The sequence below is a fragment of the Daldinia decipiens genome (assembly GCF_022478715.1).
Source record: "Daldinia decipiens strain CBS 113046 unplaced genomic scaffold F4813scaffold_29, whole genome shotgun sequence".
In the NCBI taxonomy this organism is placed as follows: Eukaryota; Fungi; Ascomycota; class Sordariomycetes; order Xylariales; family Hypoxylaceae; genus Daldinia; species Daldinia decipiens.
Window position 1 is genome coordinate 30,101 of NW_026054572.1, and position 16,382 is coordinate 46,482.

General features: G+C 48.5%; 7 protein-coding genes across 7 annotated transcripts; 4 read left to right on the top strand and 3 right to left on the bottom strand.

Annotated features, from left to right (window-relative positions):
* Positions 1-63: 63 nt before the first annotated feature.
* F4813DRAFT_159031 (outer arm dynein light chain 1) lies at positions 64-2,177 on the top strand. The gene has a single exon (XM_049239060.1). It carries the CDS (start codon positions 267-269, stop codon positions 1,647-1,649), a length of 1,383 nt encoding a protein of 460 aa, XP_049097392.1. The 5' UTR covers positions 64-266; the 3' UTR covers positions 1,650-2,177.
* A 3,600-nt stretch (positions 2,178-5,777) lies between these two features.
* Positions 5,778-9,594, top strand: F4813DRAFT_159066 (uncharacterized protein). The gene is made up of 2 exons (XM_049239061.1): positions 5,778-6,155; positions 6,225-9,594. Exon 2 carries the CDS (start codon positions 6,263-6,265, stop codon positions 9,188-9,190), a length of 2,928 nt encoding a protein of 975 aa, XP_049097393.1. The 5' UTR covers positions 5,778-6,155; positions 6,225-6,262; the 3' UTR covers positions 9,191-9,594.
* F4813DRAFT_366951 (uncharacterized protein) lies at positions 9,492-11,413 on the bottom strand. The gene has a single exon (XM_049244106.1). The coding sequence runs from the start codon at positions 11,273-11,275 to the stop codon at positions 9,998-10,000; it is 1,278 nt and encodes a 425-aa protein (XP_049097394.1). The 5' UTR covers positions 11,276-11,413; the 3' UTR covers positions 9,492-9,997.
* Positions 11,414-11,553: 140 nt separating this feature from the next.
* Positions 11,554-12,458, bottom strand: F4813DRAFT_366952 (uncharacterized protein; the record flags this gene model as incomplete). The annotated part of the gene is made up of 1 exon (XM_049244107.1): positions 11,554-12,458. A coding segment is annotated over exon 1 (263 nt), but the record flags the coding sequence as incomplete, so codon positions are not given.
* Positions 12,333-13,285, top strand: F4813DRAFT_366957 (uncharacterized protein). Its single transcript, XM_049244108.1, has 2 exons — positions 12,333-13,008; positions 13,111-13,285. Exons 1-2 carry the CDS (start codon positions 12,806-12,808, stop codon positions 13,199-13,201), a joined length of 294 nt encoding a protein of 97 aa, XP_049097396.1. The 5' UTR covers positions 12,333-12,805; the 3' UTR covers positions 13,202-13,285.
* Positions 13,270-14,600, bottom strand: F4813DRAFT_366960 (cytochrome-c oxidase, subunit VIIa). The gene is made up of 4 exons (XM_049244109.1): positions 14,249-14,600; positions 14,135-14,177; positions 14,017-14,047; positions 13,270-13,913 (listed from the first exon to the last, which is right to left on the bottom strand). The coding sequence occupies exons 1-4, from the start codon at positions 14,270-14,272 to the stop codon at positions 13,826-13,828; spliced, it is 186 nt and encodes a 61-aa protein (XP_049097397.1). The 5' UTR covers positions 14,273-14,600; the 3' UTR covers positions 13,270-13,825.
* On the top strand, positions 14,556-16,056 carry F4813DRAFT_159149 (ribosomal protein L22). The gene is made up of 3 exons (XM_049239063.1): positions 14,556-14,707; positions 14,767-15,582; positions 15,725-16,056. The coding sequence occupies exons 1-3, from the start codon at positions 14,668-14,670 to the stop codon at positions 15,862-15,864; spliced, it is 996 nt and encodes a 331-aa protein (XP_049097398.1). The 5' UTR covers positions 14,556-14,667; the 3' UTR covers positions 15,865-16,056.
* Positions 16,057-16,382: the final 326 nt, after the last annotated feature.

The window sequence follows — 16,382 nt, forward strand, 5'->3', positions numbered from 1 at the left end:
ATAGATAGATAAGTGGATGGGTGGATGGATAGCAGCTACATATCAATCAACGGTTAAATTGACTTGCGTACCTAATAACCTCTTATTATATCCTATCTACTTGTGCAATGCTTCGATGCTAAGGTTCTATCGTCGTTTACTAAGTAGAGGCTTAGCCATCTCATCCCTGTGGCGCTTCTAACATCCCGGCTCGTTTGTTTTGACTTATTACTTCGTACTATGACCCTCTCTGTAACCATCTCTGTACGCATTATAAAACCGAGTTAATGACCAACTTCGAACCCGCGATGCATCTACAGGCGAGCTCAGGTGAGAAGGATGGGTCGCAAGGCGAGATCACCAAGTTGAAAGTAGCAAACCCCTTACATTACTTTCCGACCAATATTTTCGACGCGGCCGGCTCGCTCCAACATCTCGACCTTTCCGGAACAGGGCTATCCAGCTTACCAGAAGACTTTGGTCGCCTAAACAAGCTCAAGATAGCATTCTTCTCCGACTGCAACTTCACCGTCTTTCCTAAACAGCTAGCATCATGTCCCGAGCTCGAGATGGTCGCTTTTCGCGGTAACCAGATGACCACTGTACCGGAGGAATCTTTGCCGCCGAAACTTCGCTGGTTGATCCTGACCAACAATCGGATAAGCTCCTTACCTAAAAGCATTGGGCGGTGTGGACGCCTTCAGAAATGCATGCTGGCGGGAAACCAGCTGCGTTGCCTGCCGGACGAGATGGTGGCATGTAGGAAGCTCGGCCTATTACGACTCTCTGCCAATCGCATCCAAGAACTTCCAGGTTGGCTCTTTGACCTACCTGAGCTGGCTTTCCTCTCATTTGCTGGCAATCCGTGTTGCTCGTTAACCGCGACATCAAAAGATGTCCGTGGCACCACTCCTTTCAGCTCTCTTCCCGAGGTCAGCTGGACAGATCTTCATGTTCACAACCTTCTAGGCGAGGGTGCCTCGGGAATCATCACAAGGGGGTTATGGAACGGGACCGACCAAGCTCGAGAAGTAGCTATCAAGTTATTCAAGGGACATGTTACAAGCGATGGAACGCCTGCCGATGAGATGCTAGCGTGCATCACAGCGGGATCCCACGCCAATCTCATAGATCCTCTGGGGAAGATTACTGATCACCCCGATAAGCAAGGGCTCGTCATGCAACTTGTCACAGCTCGATACGGAACCCTAGGGCTCCCGCCGTCCCTGCAGAGTTGCACAAGGGACTGTTTCTCGCGGGAGATCAGTCTAACCACACGGCAGGGCTTGCGAATCCTCCAGGGCGTCGCCGCCGCAGCGGAACACCTGCACGACCGAGGCGTCGCACACGGTGATATATACGCGCATAACGTGCTCTACGATGAAGGGGGACACGCGCTCTTAGGCGACTTCGGCGCAGCATCTATCTACGGCAATTTAAACCACAAGAAAATCGAGCAAGTCGAGGCGCTCGCCTTCGCCCACCTGATCGAAGACGTCTGGCGAATCATCAGGCCCAACTTCGACGAACAAGAGTTGCGAGTCGGTGTGCTGCTCGCGGCTCTGCATCGTCAGTGCTCGGATCCAACCGGAGTCAAGCGGCCAAATTTTAGTGAGATCACCCGGCAATTAAGTTCCATAAATCAACATCTAGCGGCTGCTACATTATGAGGTTGTAATCAAAAATGTTACGGCGGGCGAAGTGACGGACGTGTTCGGTTGGGTCTTAACGATCCGAAGGCCGCAAATCAGGCTCTGAAGACCGAAGACTCGCTCAACTCGAGCTGACGAATGATGAGAAAGTTGGCCACGGGATGAGAATTTTCATCTGTTAATCCATTTCTATTCCTTCCTTTATGCCGCTACACGACGCTGTGCATACGGCAGGTGTACATAGGTAGGTAGGTGATGTTAAGACCAGGAATATAATTCTGCTAGAAGAAAAAGAAATGCGGCTAGGGGCAAAGAGGAAACCCAACGAGCGACGACCCAATGAGAGTCAGGGGAAATAGGAGAGGTCGGATAGATGTTGCTAGAATCAGTCATACATAGACAAAATATAGACTAGAAAGGAAACTAAAGAGCCAGTAACTTAGGTAGGTATGTATGACCGTACATATGTATAAAAGGCCATGTCCCTAGTACGACCCCCCCCCCAACAGTTACCTGATATAGGATCAGTAAAGCCGACGCCTCCTTGGAATCGGAGACGGTCTACTAAAGTTCCAACGTCGGTTGTAGGTTGAAAATTGTATTCTCAAAGGCTTAGTTATAGCGGTAGATGACCCGGATTGGTTGCTACGTGCTGTCTCTTATGGATAAGACGGCGTGATGAACGTGACATGGGGAGCCGCCCAACCGCTTCTCACATGCCCAGTTATAGGCATGCGTAAATTGAACTTACTCGGCCGAGTCGTCATCATCGTAACTTCATTTCGATATTGGCCCGTCTTTTTTCTTCTTTTTCTTTTCTTTTTTCAGCTCCGTAAACTCACCTCCCACTTTGAGACATGGGCCCGCTCCTCCCGTAGCGGGAATGTGTAAGGAGCTACGGAACCGCCCGCTCGTACATGACAAGGACTCGCCATCTAATTTCGTATTCTACTCGGAAGCTTCCCATCCCGATTCGACACAAACAGTTCCGACACGCGGCCCTCGGGGAAGTCCCGAAAGAATATGTATGTTTATGTATGTATATGTAGCAGCGCGTGCTTGTTCTATGTACGTCTACGTATCCGTCTGTATGTAGAAGCGGGAGGCCGTTTGGGGTTGTATCGACTGCATGTACCTACAGTTGTCAGTAGGTACGATCGAGGTAACACCTACAACGGTCTTCTTCCTCGCCGCCTCGTTCACTACCCTATGAATGAACTCTCGAATTAAAAAGACGGCTGCAATAATAAACATCTTACGCGTGACTCGCTGATAGTTCATCCCCCCTGAAGTGCCTGGCTAAACACCCCCGCGAGAATCTAGTTACGACTTGCGAGGGCGATAAGATCTCCATCGTTCCCATCGTTCCCGCAGGATTCGCACGGCCGATTTTTGGGCATATAACGTGCATCCTTCACACGCAGAAGAAGAAAAAGACCCTTGCTACCTTCTAGAAGTCATACGGGGGAATGCGGACCCGTAGATTTTACTCGATCAGAAGGGTGTCTACCCAACTTATCCAAAACCGAGCGAGAGAACATGGAGGGTAAGTGTCATATACCTATCTAAGAGGTTACGGGCAGGCAAAGCTAATCGCGAGTAGACAGGGCATCGCCGTGGGGTTGAACTGGGGAACCATCCACACCTTGCATGGATCTTTTTTACACGCCTTAACATGTTAATATGTAACCTAGTATTTTGTCTACGGCCCTACGTCAGGTAAAACATGAGCTACATAAGTAGTTAGCAGATAGGGCGGCCAATGACGACGGAGAATTATAGTTGGAGATGGGCAATGATCATGAAGTTTCACCCACGTGAACGTCATCTTCTCTTCTTCTTTCTATTAATCGAGGCATGGTTGTCCTTGCGAGCGGTTAAATGCTAATTTAACTATATTGCATTGTATGTATCATATCGTAGTGTAGCCCGTCGACAGGGCAATCAACCTATATATGACCCGGGGTGAAAATAGTAAACGAATCGTTTCCGTATATGTGCATGTGTCTACATGGCCACCTATAGCGAGGCGTGAGACTATCTAGAGGGATCGTCAGGAGCTACACACCTTTATGTACACCTACGCACCTCGTCACTTACAGGACTTACGCAAGGGGCGGTCAGCACGAGACGGGATTCCTTTACTCTGCTTACTTGCCTCACCCTCGCCCTCGCCATCGATCAATGACGGATGTTCGTGTCAAATTGGATCTGGCATGCAAGACAGCACATGATTAATGCCTCACGCATAGCGCTGTGACTACGGAGACATACATACATATATGCGCGGCCAAGCCAGTGAGGACAACCATGGCCTAGTTATATGGCCTCGAATGGGGAATATAAATATAAATGGGCATGTATGGGCATGTATGGGTATGTATACAGAATACAGCAAGGTAAATCAATAAAGCAAATTAGATACTCGCTTCTAGTTTGGCATGCGGCATTGTAGATCGCAGCAGATATCGTAGCGACTTATTCTGCATCTATGCTGCTATCCGCACCGGAGAGGATTAGATCAGAGCATTATAATCTGATCAACAAGCCGAATCGAGCTAAGCTCAAACGAAGGGGACGAAGTGCATCCGCTCGGTGGATATTCCCAATCATCCCAGTCATCTCGGCCATCTCAGTCACCTCAGTCATAGCGGAGAATTTCGTCAACGAGGCTTCTTAGCAGGGCTCGACGAGGCCAGGGACAGGGAAATCCTGCCAAGGCCTGCAGGTTTTGTAAGCCTTCGATGAGAAGGTCTAGAACAGATTGGCGGAATCACGTTGACCTTCGGATCTGCCGCAAAAGATTTAGCTTCGCAGATCCGCATTGACCTCCCCATCAGATTTCGCAGATTACCGGCCCAAGCGTACCTTAGGTACATATTTGACAGATTTCGAATACGTGTTTGTGTATAGGCTAGGTAGGCATGAGAAATAATAGTTGAGAAAGATAAAATGAATTACGTCGTACTAAAAGATGAGTATGAGAAGTACCTAACCTAGGTAGGTGGTACCTAAGTTAGGTATTTAAAAAGTGATACAGCATTAAATGTTTCGGCAGTGGTATAATGTATCTTCTCCAATATTACATATGTAACTAACGAATTAAAGTTAGCAGGCGTTGGTGGGGTAAAAAAGAAAAAGAAAAGTGCCTTAAGCTGCGTCCACCGTTGTAGGCGCCTGTTACCTACGGCTTAATGGATCACCGTAACCACTAAATTGACCACTAAACTCCAGTAGATAAGCCTACTAGATGTACTATTCTTGGTCGCATTAACTGCCACTAATAAAAACATTGAAAGAGGTACAGGACGGACGGGACAACATGGATGGTCTCGCCTCGAGCTTCCCACAGGTAGCCCAGGTGGTTTGCCATGTGGTTTAAAAACGCTTGATATACATACCTAGGTACCTATATAATGTAGGTACGAAGAGGTAGTAGTAATGTACTTACATAATTTTCCCTCCTCGGGAAAAGGAAAGAGAAGGTGTACATAAGAGAGGTATGTATTAAACCATCAAACCATCAATTCAAAGGAAAGAGCAAGGACCAATACATATGTAGAGTAAATGCCACCTAATCAGGTAACCTAGGTACCTACATAAGTACCTAGGTACTTTTATTATTATTTTATTTCTTTCCTTGTTTCACCCCCCTCCAACTCCTCCTCCACTCCCCCATCTCCAATCCCCTTCCCCTGTCAAACTTCTTCTCCCCCCATTTTCATTTTGATTCCCCGAGCGGAAGAATAAAAAAGAAAGCGAATTTTACTACTATTACCAGGTATCCAGGTATACAGCAATATGTCGAACTGTTATTAGATGACTATACATGCATGAAGATGCTATTTGTCGTCATATCAGGACAGGACCGTTTATAGCAAAACCCTTGCCCCCGTCTTTGCGTCCGTACTATCCATACTTCCTAATTAGATCTTTCCATTTACGGTCTCTTAATCTTCGTGACTTGTGACCAACTTTCATTATTCCTCTTCGTCGATACATTTGATAACTCGGCTAAGACTACATGTACCTAACCTAACGAAGGTTGTACATGTCATATCTCCTTTACCTTCATATTCACGTTTACCTCTATCCTCATCTTTTGAATTCATCTTTTCATGTCGTACCGTATATAATACTGTTGACCCGAATTCTCACCTGACCTCGGCCCCTTCATTGCTCTTAACGATTATACTATATCGGCCTTCTCGTTATCCTGGTTCGCTCCCGATCTTCAAGTATAGTGTATTCATCCACTTGAATCCTGGTTTGTTTTTTTTGGTATTGGTGGATTGGCCTTCCTTGGCTCACCCCTTGGCTGTCCAACTATATTCGCCCAGACGAGGATTGCCAAGCTTATTCTACAGCCCTAGTGATACATATATTCCGGTATAGGTAGACTCTATTCTATGTCACGCCCTTCGCCGTCAACCTCGAGTCTTCCGAGAACGAGGCTGCCATTTGCGAGCATGTCGTAGCGGCTATATACCCCTTAAGAAAATTTAAAAAAACAAAAAAAATAGAGTGAGTTGGCTACCCAACCGACTAACCTACTACTCTATATATCACAGTTCTAACTAATAGCCGGCTTAGAAGTTCTTCAGACATTGCAAGCGAGTTTCTTGATAAACATGTTTCCTATAGACAGGAGCCTTCTCCCGTCTCTGACTACCCGCAGAGCGTTGATCGTGGTTGACCCCCAGAACGATTTTCTGGCTGAGGATGGCGCCCTACCTATCCAGATGCCTCCGGATCTCCCAGAGCGGATAGCGGGCTTGGCGACGTCGCTACGAGCAGGGGGTGACGATATCATCTGGGTATGCAGCAGATTCGAGAAATCGCGGTCTTCTCAGGAAGAGCAAATTCTCATATCGGATCGGCCGAGCCACTCCCAATCCCCAGATCTTTCGCGGGGTCGGCGGCGGCCAACACCACCGCAGACGAATCAACAAGCCGAGTCTCCGGAGGCCTTTCTAACTCAGGAATCTCCAAGCCTACCGAAATGTGTCCGACCGGGCTCTTCTGGGGCGGAGATGCACCCAATTATAAAAGGGGCTGTCGGACCTAGGGATTTTTCAGTCGTGAAAACTTATTACTCGGCTTTCAGGTCAGAGCAGCTACTTCGCTTACTGCGTATGAGGCTTGTCACAGAGCTTTTTATCTGCGGGTCTATGACTAATATTAGCGTTATGGCTACCGCCGTCGACGCTGCGAGTCATGGATATATGATCACGATAGTCGATGATTGCTGCGGCTACAACAACATAATGCAGCATCGTAATTCCATCAAGCAAATTTCGAAAACTACGGGCTGCGATGTTCTATTCTCGGCTAACGTCGTGGCGTCCCTTAAACCAAAGTCGAAGCCGTCGAGAAGGCCAGGTGACAGACCGGCAACTTCTCCAGCCGGCGGATACTCTACAGTACGTCGTGCCGGGGAAGAGGATGATCCTGCTGCGTCCTCGGCCTCAGATTTATTATCCTCACTTGAGAACATGTCGCTAAATTCTCAACGCGCAGCCGATACTCCCCGTGTCAAGTCACCCACAAAAGATCCAACGCCATCGATTCAACCCTTGGTGAATACAACAAACTCAACAAAACCAACAGCGGAGAGGAATCGAAAGTCACGTGCCAGCTCATCGGTCGCGGCCGTGAGTGAGGTCGAATTTAAACCACGGCACCAAAAAACGGGTGACGATGACTCACAAAAAGGTAGTCATACCAATAAAAATAGTGATAATGCGCAAGTCTTACTACAGGACAAAGCAGAACAACCACCACCAACTCAAGATAAAACTATTGTCTCTCAGCAAACTTTGGAGAAAACACAACCAGACAAGGAGGAATCATGTATTTCCGATTCAGTCAGATTAAAAAGCGACGAATCCGAACCGTCAGCGGAAGAGAGGAATCCTAAATCTTCTTTGGAAAATACAACAGAATCATCGGGGACTGTGAGTGAGGTACCAAGCGAGAAGCATCTAGAACGGATCCAAGGCCCGTCAAAGATATCGAACCCTGAAGTTGACGATAGTAGAATAATGGCTCCCGGAGACCAGCCAAGACCGAGGGAGGGCGAGCCTCTATGTGAAGGTGATACCAGGGTCGTCTACGACGTATTACCACACCCAGTATCTGAGTACATCTTCGAGAGGGTAAGAGACGAGGTGCAATGGCAGCGCATGTCTCACCAGGGTGGCGAGGTGCCAAGGCTCGTCGCCGTTCAAGGACAGGTGGATGAGGATAGCAGCATGCCTATTTACCGTCATCCATCAGACGAGTCGCCTCCGTTGCTACCATTCTCCCCCGCAGTGCTCGAGATTAAGAGAGTAGTCGAAAAACAATTGGGACATCCTCTAAACCACGTCCTTATACAATTTTACCGCGACGGTAACGACTATATCTCAGAGCATAGCGACAAAACGCTGGATATCTCCAAGGGCAGCTTTATCGCTAATGTTAGTCTGGGTGCCGAACGAACCATGACGCTACGAACAAAGCGACAACCGAGAAGTAGGGATTCGATAGATGCGGAGCCTTTGCCTACGACAAGACGTCAAGTCCAACGAACATGTCTACCTCACAATTCACTTTTTCAAATGGGATTGCAGACAAATAAGCGATGGCTCCACGGCATTCGACAGGACAAGAGGATTGACCGCGAAAAATCAGACGCCGAGCTGGCCTACGACGGTGGCCGTATCTCGTTGACGTTTAGAAGGATAGGGACCTTTCTGGACCGCGAGAACAAGCTGATATGGGGGCAAGGGGCTACATCAAAGACGAGGGAGGGTGCGAAAAATGTGATCAACGGACAAACGCCTGAAGCTATTAAGATGCTGCAAAGTTTCGGTCGGGAAAACCAGTTGACAGAATTCAACTGGGAGGAATATTATGGCACAGGATTTGACGTTTTGCACATCTCTACCGCCCCTCGACTATTCCTGTCACCGGATCCAGTCGTTAATATGCGTATCCAACTGATGCTAGCCGAGTACGGAGTTAGCTACGCGAGAGGTAGCATGTCGCCGCTCTTCAAGTGGAAGGATAGCAGGCCTACCAATGACCCCTTCGCCATTCCCAAGGACCTCCCTATCAAGTTTGTCGATAATGACTCGCCAAAGACAACTATCGAGGGGGAGACCTCAATCATGCTGTACCTCGATCGCTTTTACGGTCCTAAAGCCGGAAGTAACCCGTCTAGGGATTTTGTGAAAGAAGGCACTCGCTTTCAGGAAGGGATTGCCTTGTTGAAAGAGCACGAAACGCTGAAGGCTAAATTAGACACATGGGATACTTATGTAGCGGAAGGCAACGATTTCATCGCAGGACCTATTATGACCCTAGCCGACTTTGCATTTTGGCCTATCCTTCACGATATAATCAGGGTTCAAGGCCAAGATCTGTTTGGACAAGACGGGGCTGGGTTCGAGAATTTGAAAAAGTACTACGAGCGTATCGAGGCGCGGGACTCGGTCAAAAAAGTAACAGCCGTATGTGAGACCTGCTCGCCGAAGAAATCCGCCGGTGCTCCCGACGCCACCGTACCGACATAGGCTTCCGTCCCTGGCCCCGATGCCGCCACAGAATTGAACTGGGATGGACAGGCATCTTGGATAATACTTATAAGCCTTCTACATACGTATCAAGGGAGAGGCGCTCACATTTAGCGTGACATCGTATTGGTAAGTAGATGGCTTGCCTCCTAGCTTCTCCTGCGGCGAGGATAAGATGGGATAGTAAGGACAGGCAAATCTGCCAGGACTTACCGAGATGTAAGATGACACTAATCTAATGAACTATGTATTGCCGTGAACTCTTTTGCACTAGATGTTAGAATAAGATACCTATAAATATCACTTGTATAGATGTATAAAATATTACTTTGCTTCAACGTGATAGCCTAGCTGTACAGGGTGTTTTCCTTTCCATTAATTTGGCACCATTGATCTTCTTCATCCACTGCCTCTAACCCTCACTGTTCTCAAGAGCTAGCCGTATCTCAGGCCAGGCCTTTTCCCTCATCCACTGAATTATATCACCTAGATATAGATACGTTACATAGGTAGGTAAGTAGGTACCTAGTCGGATAATTCAAATAATCCTTAAACGCCCGCGTTCTTATACGCGTCCTTATAAATACAGCCCGTCGCCACCCAGCCGTGATTAAGCCAATCGGTGGGATTTCCCTACCCGCTCTTATACACCCTGCTAAACCGCGACCTGCGGTAGACAAACCAGATACCGGAAACCTTCAAACCCACAGATTCTTCGAGACAAGATATTACAAACATGAAATACCGATACTCCCACCATTGACATCTCAGACCCTAGCTTCGCATGGGAAAGAGAAACGCAATTATTCATTGATAACGGTTAAGCGTACCGGCAGGATTAACACCCACACCGATAGGAACACCGGTTACGGCACCCCCATTCTGGTTCCCATTTGGATTCCCATTGCCTCCGCCCTCCCCAGTATTCTCCTGCAATATAATTGTAGGTCTCCGCGCAACGACATCGAACACAGTCTGGCTCTGCTGAGCATCACCACCCGGCATATCGACATCGCTCATGCTAAGAGCGCGCAGGATATGCCGGTCGATACGAGCCAGATCGGGGTCTGCGAATTGACCTTTAAGGTAATCGGCCACCTGTCGAGCGGGCATAGCAGCGGCACGCGCCAGTCTTGCGATAGCTGTCCGTATCCCGGCGTTGTTCTCTCGCTGCCATCGTCTATACGATGCGATTGTGTGCATCTGATCCGGGGGTGTGACGGGGTGGTTGTGATTCGGTTCCAGTATATCAATGAACCATAGATCACCTTCCCGCTTCAATCGTCGCACCACGGATTTCCACCCGCACCCACACTTCTTGCTTTCGCGCCGCCGTTCCCCCGTGCTCTGCGATACGAAGTCGGCCCCGCCACGGTCGCACGCAAAGTCCTTGCGAATGACGTCGCCGTCGGGGTCGTAACGTCCCGAGGGCAGCTTTTCCTTGACGGTACGCTTCTGCGACACGCCGTACCCGGACGTAAAGACGTGGAGTTGGAGGGAGAAGACAGCATCTTCGGCCGTGTTATAGGGTCCTTTGTTTAAAGGGTGTGGTGAATGGGCTTGGGGAGGCGGCGGCTGTTGAGGGGGTGTAAGAGTGTTAGAGGCTCGCTGGTCGAGGTAGTCGCGCTCTAGTTGCGATTTAGGCGGTCGGCCTACGCGACGACGTTTGCGCTGGGGTGGACCGAAGGATGTGGGATTTGCGTTGCTGGTGGCGCTACGGCTTACCACGGGTGTAGCCGGCAATTGCGTAGTATCGGGACTGGAATCGGAATCGACGTTTGTGTTGATGATAGGTTGTTGCTGCTGTGGTTGTGTGACTATGTTGGTTGTAGATGGTAAAGTTGGTGGATGTTGTGGATGTTGGTATGTCGGTGCAACGATTGGTGGCGTATGGGTGGTAGGTTGATGTAGATGATGTTGTTGATGTTGCTGCTGCTGCTGCTGCTGCTGCTGCTGGTGACGAGATTGAAGCTGAGATTGAGGTTGTGGATGATGTCGGTGTTGTCGATGTTCGGGAATAACAGCAAAGGACAACTGGTTATATTGCTGGAGTGGAGCAAGTGAGTTGTATTGCGACGACGCCATACCTTACGTATTACTCTTATCACTTTAGTATGTAAATATGTTGACTGTATCGACTTATTAAACTAGACTGTTCGTATATGGGAAGTAGAAGGAGTCGCAGACTGTTGGTGTAAAGAAAGAGAATTGAATTAGTGAAAGGTTTAAGCTCGACTTAGGTGACGCTATTCCCCTAACAAAGTTTAGTCTAACCTGATATAGGTTCAACCCCACTTAGTCGCAGATATGAGATCTGATATGCAATAACCCTTGCTTTTCTTATTTAGACGGTGTTAGGTATATTTATACTGATGATTGATGAACAGTCAAGTCTTTGTTGCCATTATACACCACAATATATAGGTACGCAATAGTATACCTCTCTTATACACTTATACTCTTATACTCTAAAATCTAAAATAAGGACAATGTCTTCAAACATCTAATTATCGCTCCACACATAACTCCCAACCCTCGAACTCGCAACCCATCCCGCATCCTCAACAACCTCTTGCCTCTTATTTCTATCACGTAGTGCTTCTTCGACGCTAATACCAACCGGAAATCCGGCTACCTCCTCCCGCTCTACCCTCAGCCAACCCTTCCATCCCGCATTCACATCTCCTTTTACACTCGCGCCGCTTCCCCCGCCGATCACCACCGTGCCCCACCACTCACGAGCCCGGCTCCCGTGAGCCCCGTAAAGCATCCACTCGCCCGCCGCCGCCACCGCCGCCCGCACTTGGTCCCGCCCCCGCGCCGGCCGGTACACGTACACGTGGCGCAGATCAGATAGCTGGGCTGGATAGCTGCTATTGCTAGTATTGTTCGAGGGGCTAGAACAAACGAGGCGGGTTACGTCGAAACGGCTCTCGGCGTCGACAACGACCACTGTGTAGTTATGCGGTTCAGCGATGAGAGTTGATATCAAGTGGTATAGGAGCGGGAGATAGCGCCCGCTGGCTGAGAGGACGGGCGGCGGCGCGGATTGTGTTGCTTTATGATAGCGGGCGGCGATGTTGGCGAGGCCCGGGATGGGGATATGTGGACGGATATTATTAGAGGGGCCACCTGTGAGGTTGACACGAAGAGAGTCGAGAAGCTAGAATGAGTAAGTTAGTTATGATTATAATTATAATAAAATGTGTCGAGCCTCATGATAATAAAAACGAGTCAAAAAGAGGAATGAGACTAAGAATAAAAAAAATAATATGAGCCGGTGATAAGATAAGAGACTCAACTGAATCTCTGAATATAAGCCATCTTTCAATCCTCCATACATAAAGATTTATACATAATTTACAAAAAGAGAAGAAGCTGAGCATTAAAGTGTGAAGTGTGAATGCATACCTCTTCTAAGCTTCCCTCTTCAACTTCGCCTAGCAATCGAGCACCGACGTGTTTCGTCGTCGCAGCATCCATCATCTCTTAGTCTCGCCTCTATTTTAAATCAAATCAAATCAAATCAAATCAAATCAAATCAAATCAAATCAAATCAAATCAAATCACATCTCACAAGTCCCAGCAAGCAATCTACAAGAAGAAAGAAAAGCGATGGCGCCTCCGTGCCGCGTCTTCCCAGCCTCGCAACTCGAATCCGAGATCCAAGCTACGGACGGTCGCGCGCGTAAAGGCGGCCGGATCGACTTGTCCGCCTGCGAACTCTTCTCGATGGTCCAGTACGAGTGCCAGATCGACCGACCCGAGGTATCGAATAGCCCCGTTCGGTGCTGGCCCGTGCAGCGATGGTTCCGCCGGTGAGATTGATCTCGAGTTGTATTTATTTATTTATTGTTGTTGTTGTTATTATTATTGTTGTTGTAAAATAGTTTAGCTGATTCTTTGTTTGTCCGGTTTAGATGTCAGGACAAGAAGGGGAGTTTTATGGTTGAGACTACGGTATGGGAGGGGATGAAGAAAGATGAGAGCGTTGGTGGGGGCGGCACGTAGTTTGATAAAACCATTGACTTTAAGAAATGAAATAGTTAAGCTATATTGTAAGCTATATTAATCAATTCCTATTTTATTCTCAACAGAGAAATCATCTTGGGAATACTCTTTGTTAAACAGTTATATCCGATTACAGGTATGAATTCGTAGAAGTTGATACAGACAGAGTACAGTTCTTTAAGTCCTAAGTCCAAGGGAAAGCCTACTTTCATCACAGGATTTCCCGTATTACGACAACCTCATATACTTGTTACCATTACTCATCTACGACTTTCATACCTTGAGTATAATTACGACTACGTCATACTCATAGTCATACAAACAAGACCAGTACATATATACGTAGCATGCCTAGTAAAACTGGACACCAAATCGTATTGCACGGACTAGCGGATAGGAATAATGCTCAAGGGAGCCTGAATTCGGCGGGCGGGTACTCGTTCGTATAATACAGTCGGCCGTCCCCAGCTTTCAAAGCATAACCATCTCCTATAGCATTCTCCAACCACACAATAGAACAGCCGTTCTCTAGACGAGAGTCAAGTATTTTGCGTTTTTGCGTTTTTGCGTCCTCTCCACTTTGCACTGTCTTCCACGCAAGTCCTTCATCATAAACGAACGCATTTAGACGCCTCTCGCGGCAGCCCGTTCTTGCTCGAGTTGTCTGTAGAAGTTATCTCGGGCGTGGGTGCGCGGCATGTGGTATCCGTGCCTGAGCAACGCAAGTTAGTCTATCATGACTGTCCATATCGATTTTCCAAGATTTCCAGAGTATAACAAGATTTCCAGAGTATAATTATAAATCATCTTCGTACCAGTAGAGAGAGCCGAAGGTTACGCCCAATCCTGCGATTCAAGTTAGCTAAGAGCCCCGCGCATCACGTTTGATTTCGGAAAGCATTGGAAGGCTTTCCAATACTAGGATAGACGCACCGAGCCCGATACCGAGGTCGACAACGAGGCCCCGTCGGAGCATCTGTAGTTATGAAATCAGCTTCACGAACTTGGAGGGGTATGGCTAGTAGTTGGACGCAGTAGATAACTTACGCCGGTGATGGGTGCGATGGCCATTTCGAATGGAATTCTGGGGAAGACGGGTTAGAGGTAGGCTTAGTGGGAAGGTTGCGGGCGAATTCGTGGAATTCTCGGGTCTATGGTTCAAAGGTTCAAAGGTTCAAAAGGTCAAAAGTTGGAAATGGTCTGATCAAGTCTCCCAATTCGCGCGAAGCTTCTTGCGCTGAGTCACGTGAAGCATTTACATAATGAAAGGTCATTACCGTGGAGGTATTTTTGTACCCTTTAGTCCGGCAGCCGGCAAGCGATAAGGCGGCAGACGGCTAAACCCCGGCAAATCTTTCTCTTGACTGTTCCGATATTGAACTTTTTCTTAATAACAACTTCAAGACCCTTGAACCCGCTTTACAGCTCCGTCTCAGGCTGCCGAACGCAACCAATTCATAGCAGCCATGAGCCTACATCTGCCGGCAAGGCGGGTAGCTACAGCCGGTACTTTTATCTAGGTAGTCGAACTATATCCTACAAGCTAGCTAATCAGAGGATTCTAGCAACGCGGGCCACCGCCGGCAAACCCTCATTACATCTACAATACCTACAGCCCAAAACGCAGCGCCGCAATGCTTGGTTCAATTGGGGCGCCAAGTCTAAAACCAATTCGCCCTTGGTCCAAGAGTTCACCCGGCGCGAGCGCGAGCAGATGATAGCCGAGAAGAATCTGCAACGGACGCAGGGATCTTCCATCTTCGACGAGGAGATCAAGGACACGGAGAGGGTACAAAAGCAGGAGCTCGAGCAGCAATCGGGACAGCCGATAAGGCACACATACAATACCAATACGAAAGTAAAGGAGCACATGGAACGAGCCGAGAACCCCGATCCCCGATGGCGCGTGCGCTTCCTCAAGAAGAAGGTGATGCAGATGGTGCGGGACGGAGACAAGCCGCTCACGCGGGAGCAGCGCGTGCGGCTTACCGAGAAGCAGCACACGAGCGCCAGCACGTACCTACCTACCAGCACCAAGAAGCTGATGTTCCTATCGCGCCAGATCGCCGGCAAGACGGTCGACGACGCCATCACGCAGATGCGCTTCAGCAAGAAGAAGATGGCCCGCGAGGTCAAGTGGCAGCTGGAGGAAGCGCGCGACAACGCCATCGTCGCCCACGGCATGGGACTCGGCGCCGCAGACGGCAAGACCCTCGAGAAGCCGCGCAAGATCCAAACCAAGGACGGCCGCTGGGTCGAGGTCAATGACCCGACGACCTTGTACGTCGACCAGTCCTGGGTCACCAAGGGTCCCTGGCGTGGCATCCGCGTCCAGTATCACGCGCGAAGCCGCATGTCGCAGATGTGGCGGCCAACAGCTGGTAAGTGTCCGAGCATGAATTCATCTGCCCTCCCTCCACATGCCCCTTTATCCAAACATGACTATAGACATAGGCTTTTCAAGCCGTCATGCCCCCCCCAAAAAAAAAAAAAGCGATAGCTAACGAACTCTCCTATCTATAGCCATCTCCCTCGTTCTAAAAGAGGAGAAGACGAGAATGCGACAGTACGACGAGAAGGTAGAGAAGCAGGCGCGGAAACGCCCATGGGTGCATCTGCCGAACCGGCCGGTTACGGCACAGAGGCCTTACTACAGCTGGTGAAGAGCAAATAGCTAGTCTAGTGCAGGGGTCAGATATGATGCATGGTGATATGGTTGTGAATAGCAGTCATGATTGCATATGCTTCTATGTAAGAGATTCGTATCATCTCGATACGTGTACCATAAAAGAAGAAATCAACTCGGCTGAGAATACGCAATGGCTCTCTCTCTTCGAGACAGGACCTTGCAAAAACATTACAAAGGAATTAAATTTGCCGTCTAAGCAGCGATATTTGCGTCATCTGTTTATGGGTTTCTACCAGCGAACCTTAAATACAATAAAAAAGGGGGCCATCTGATCTGCAAAGCTGGCCAGCAAAAATTAATGTCACGTAGCTACGTATCACAATCAACTACAAAACGCGATCGTTGTTGTTGCTGCTTTCATGCCAATAAATAGCAAAGCTTCATCTCGAGTCCATCCCCTTCTGTAACTACATCATTCGGTTTCTGCGTCTTGATTGTAATTACCAGTTCCATCTCTCGTACGTAAATCGGTGCGATTAAACTGGGGAAACC

Excerpts from the sequence above, each read along its gene's own strand:
- F4813DRAFT_159031 (XM_049239060.1), top strand. The coding sequence starts at position 267 with ATGACCAACTTCGAACCCGCGATGCATCTACAGGCGAGCTCAGGTGAG.
- F4813DRAFT_159066 (XM_049239061.1), top strand. The coding sequence starts at position 6,263 with ATGTTTCCTATAGACAGGAGCCTTCTCCCGTCTCTGACTACCCGCAGA.
- F4813DRAFT_366951 (XM_049244106.1), bottom strand. The coding sequence starts at position 11,275 with ATGGCGTCGTCGCAATACAACTCACTTGCTCCACTCCAGCAATATAAC.
- F4813DRAFT_366957 (XM_049244108.1), top strand. The coding sequence starts at position 12,806 with ATGGCGCCTCCGTGCCGCGTCTTCCCAGCCTCGCAACTCGAATCCGAG. Across the intron at positions 13,009-13,110 it reads GTGCAGCGATGGTTCCGCCG|ATGTCAGGACAAGAAGGGGA; the intron begins GTGAGATTGATC and ends TGTCCGGTTTAG.
- F4813DRAFT_366960 (XM_049244109.1), bottom strand. The coding sequence starts at position 14,272 with ATGGCCATCGCACCCATCACCGGC. Across the intron at positions 14,048-14,134 it reads CGACCTCGGTATCGGGCTCG|GATTGGGCGTAACCTTCGGC; the intron begins GTGCGTCTATCC and ends CTTGAATCGCAG. Across the intron at positions 13,914-14,016 it reads ACCTTCGGCTCTCTCTACTG|GCACGGATACCACATGCCGC; the intron begins GTACGAAGATGA and ends TGCGTTGCTCAG.
- F4813DRAFT_159149 (XM_049239063.1), top strand. The coding sequence starts at position 14,668 with ATGAGCCTACATCTGCCGGCAAGGCGGGTAGCTACAGCCG. Across the intron at positions 14,708-14,766 it reads AAGGCGGGTAGCTACAGCCG|CAACGCGGGCCACCGCCGGC; the intron begins GTACTTTTATCT and ends AGAGGATTCTAG. Across the intron at positions 15,583-15,724 it reads GATGTGGCGGCCAACAGCTG|CCATCTCCCTCGTTCTAAAA; the intron begins GTAAGTGTCCGA and ends TCCTATCTATAG.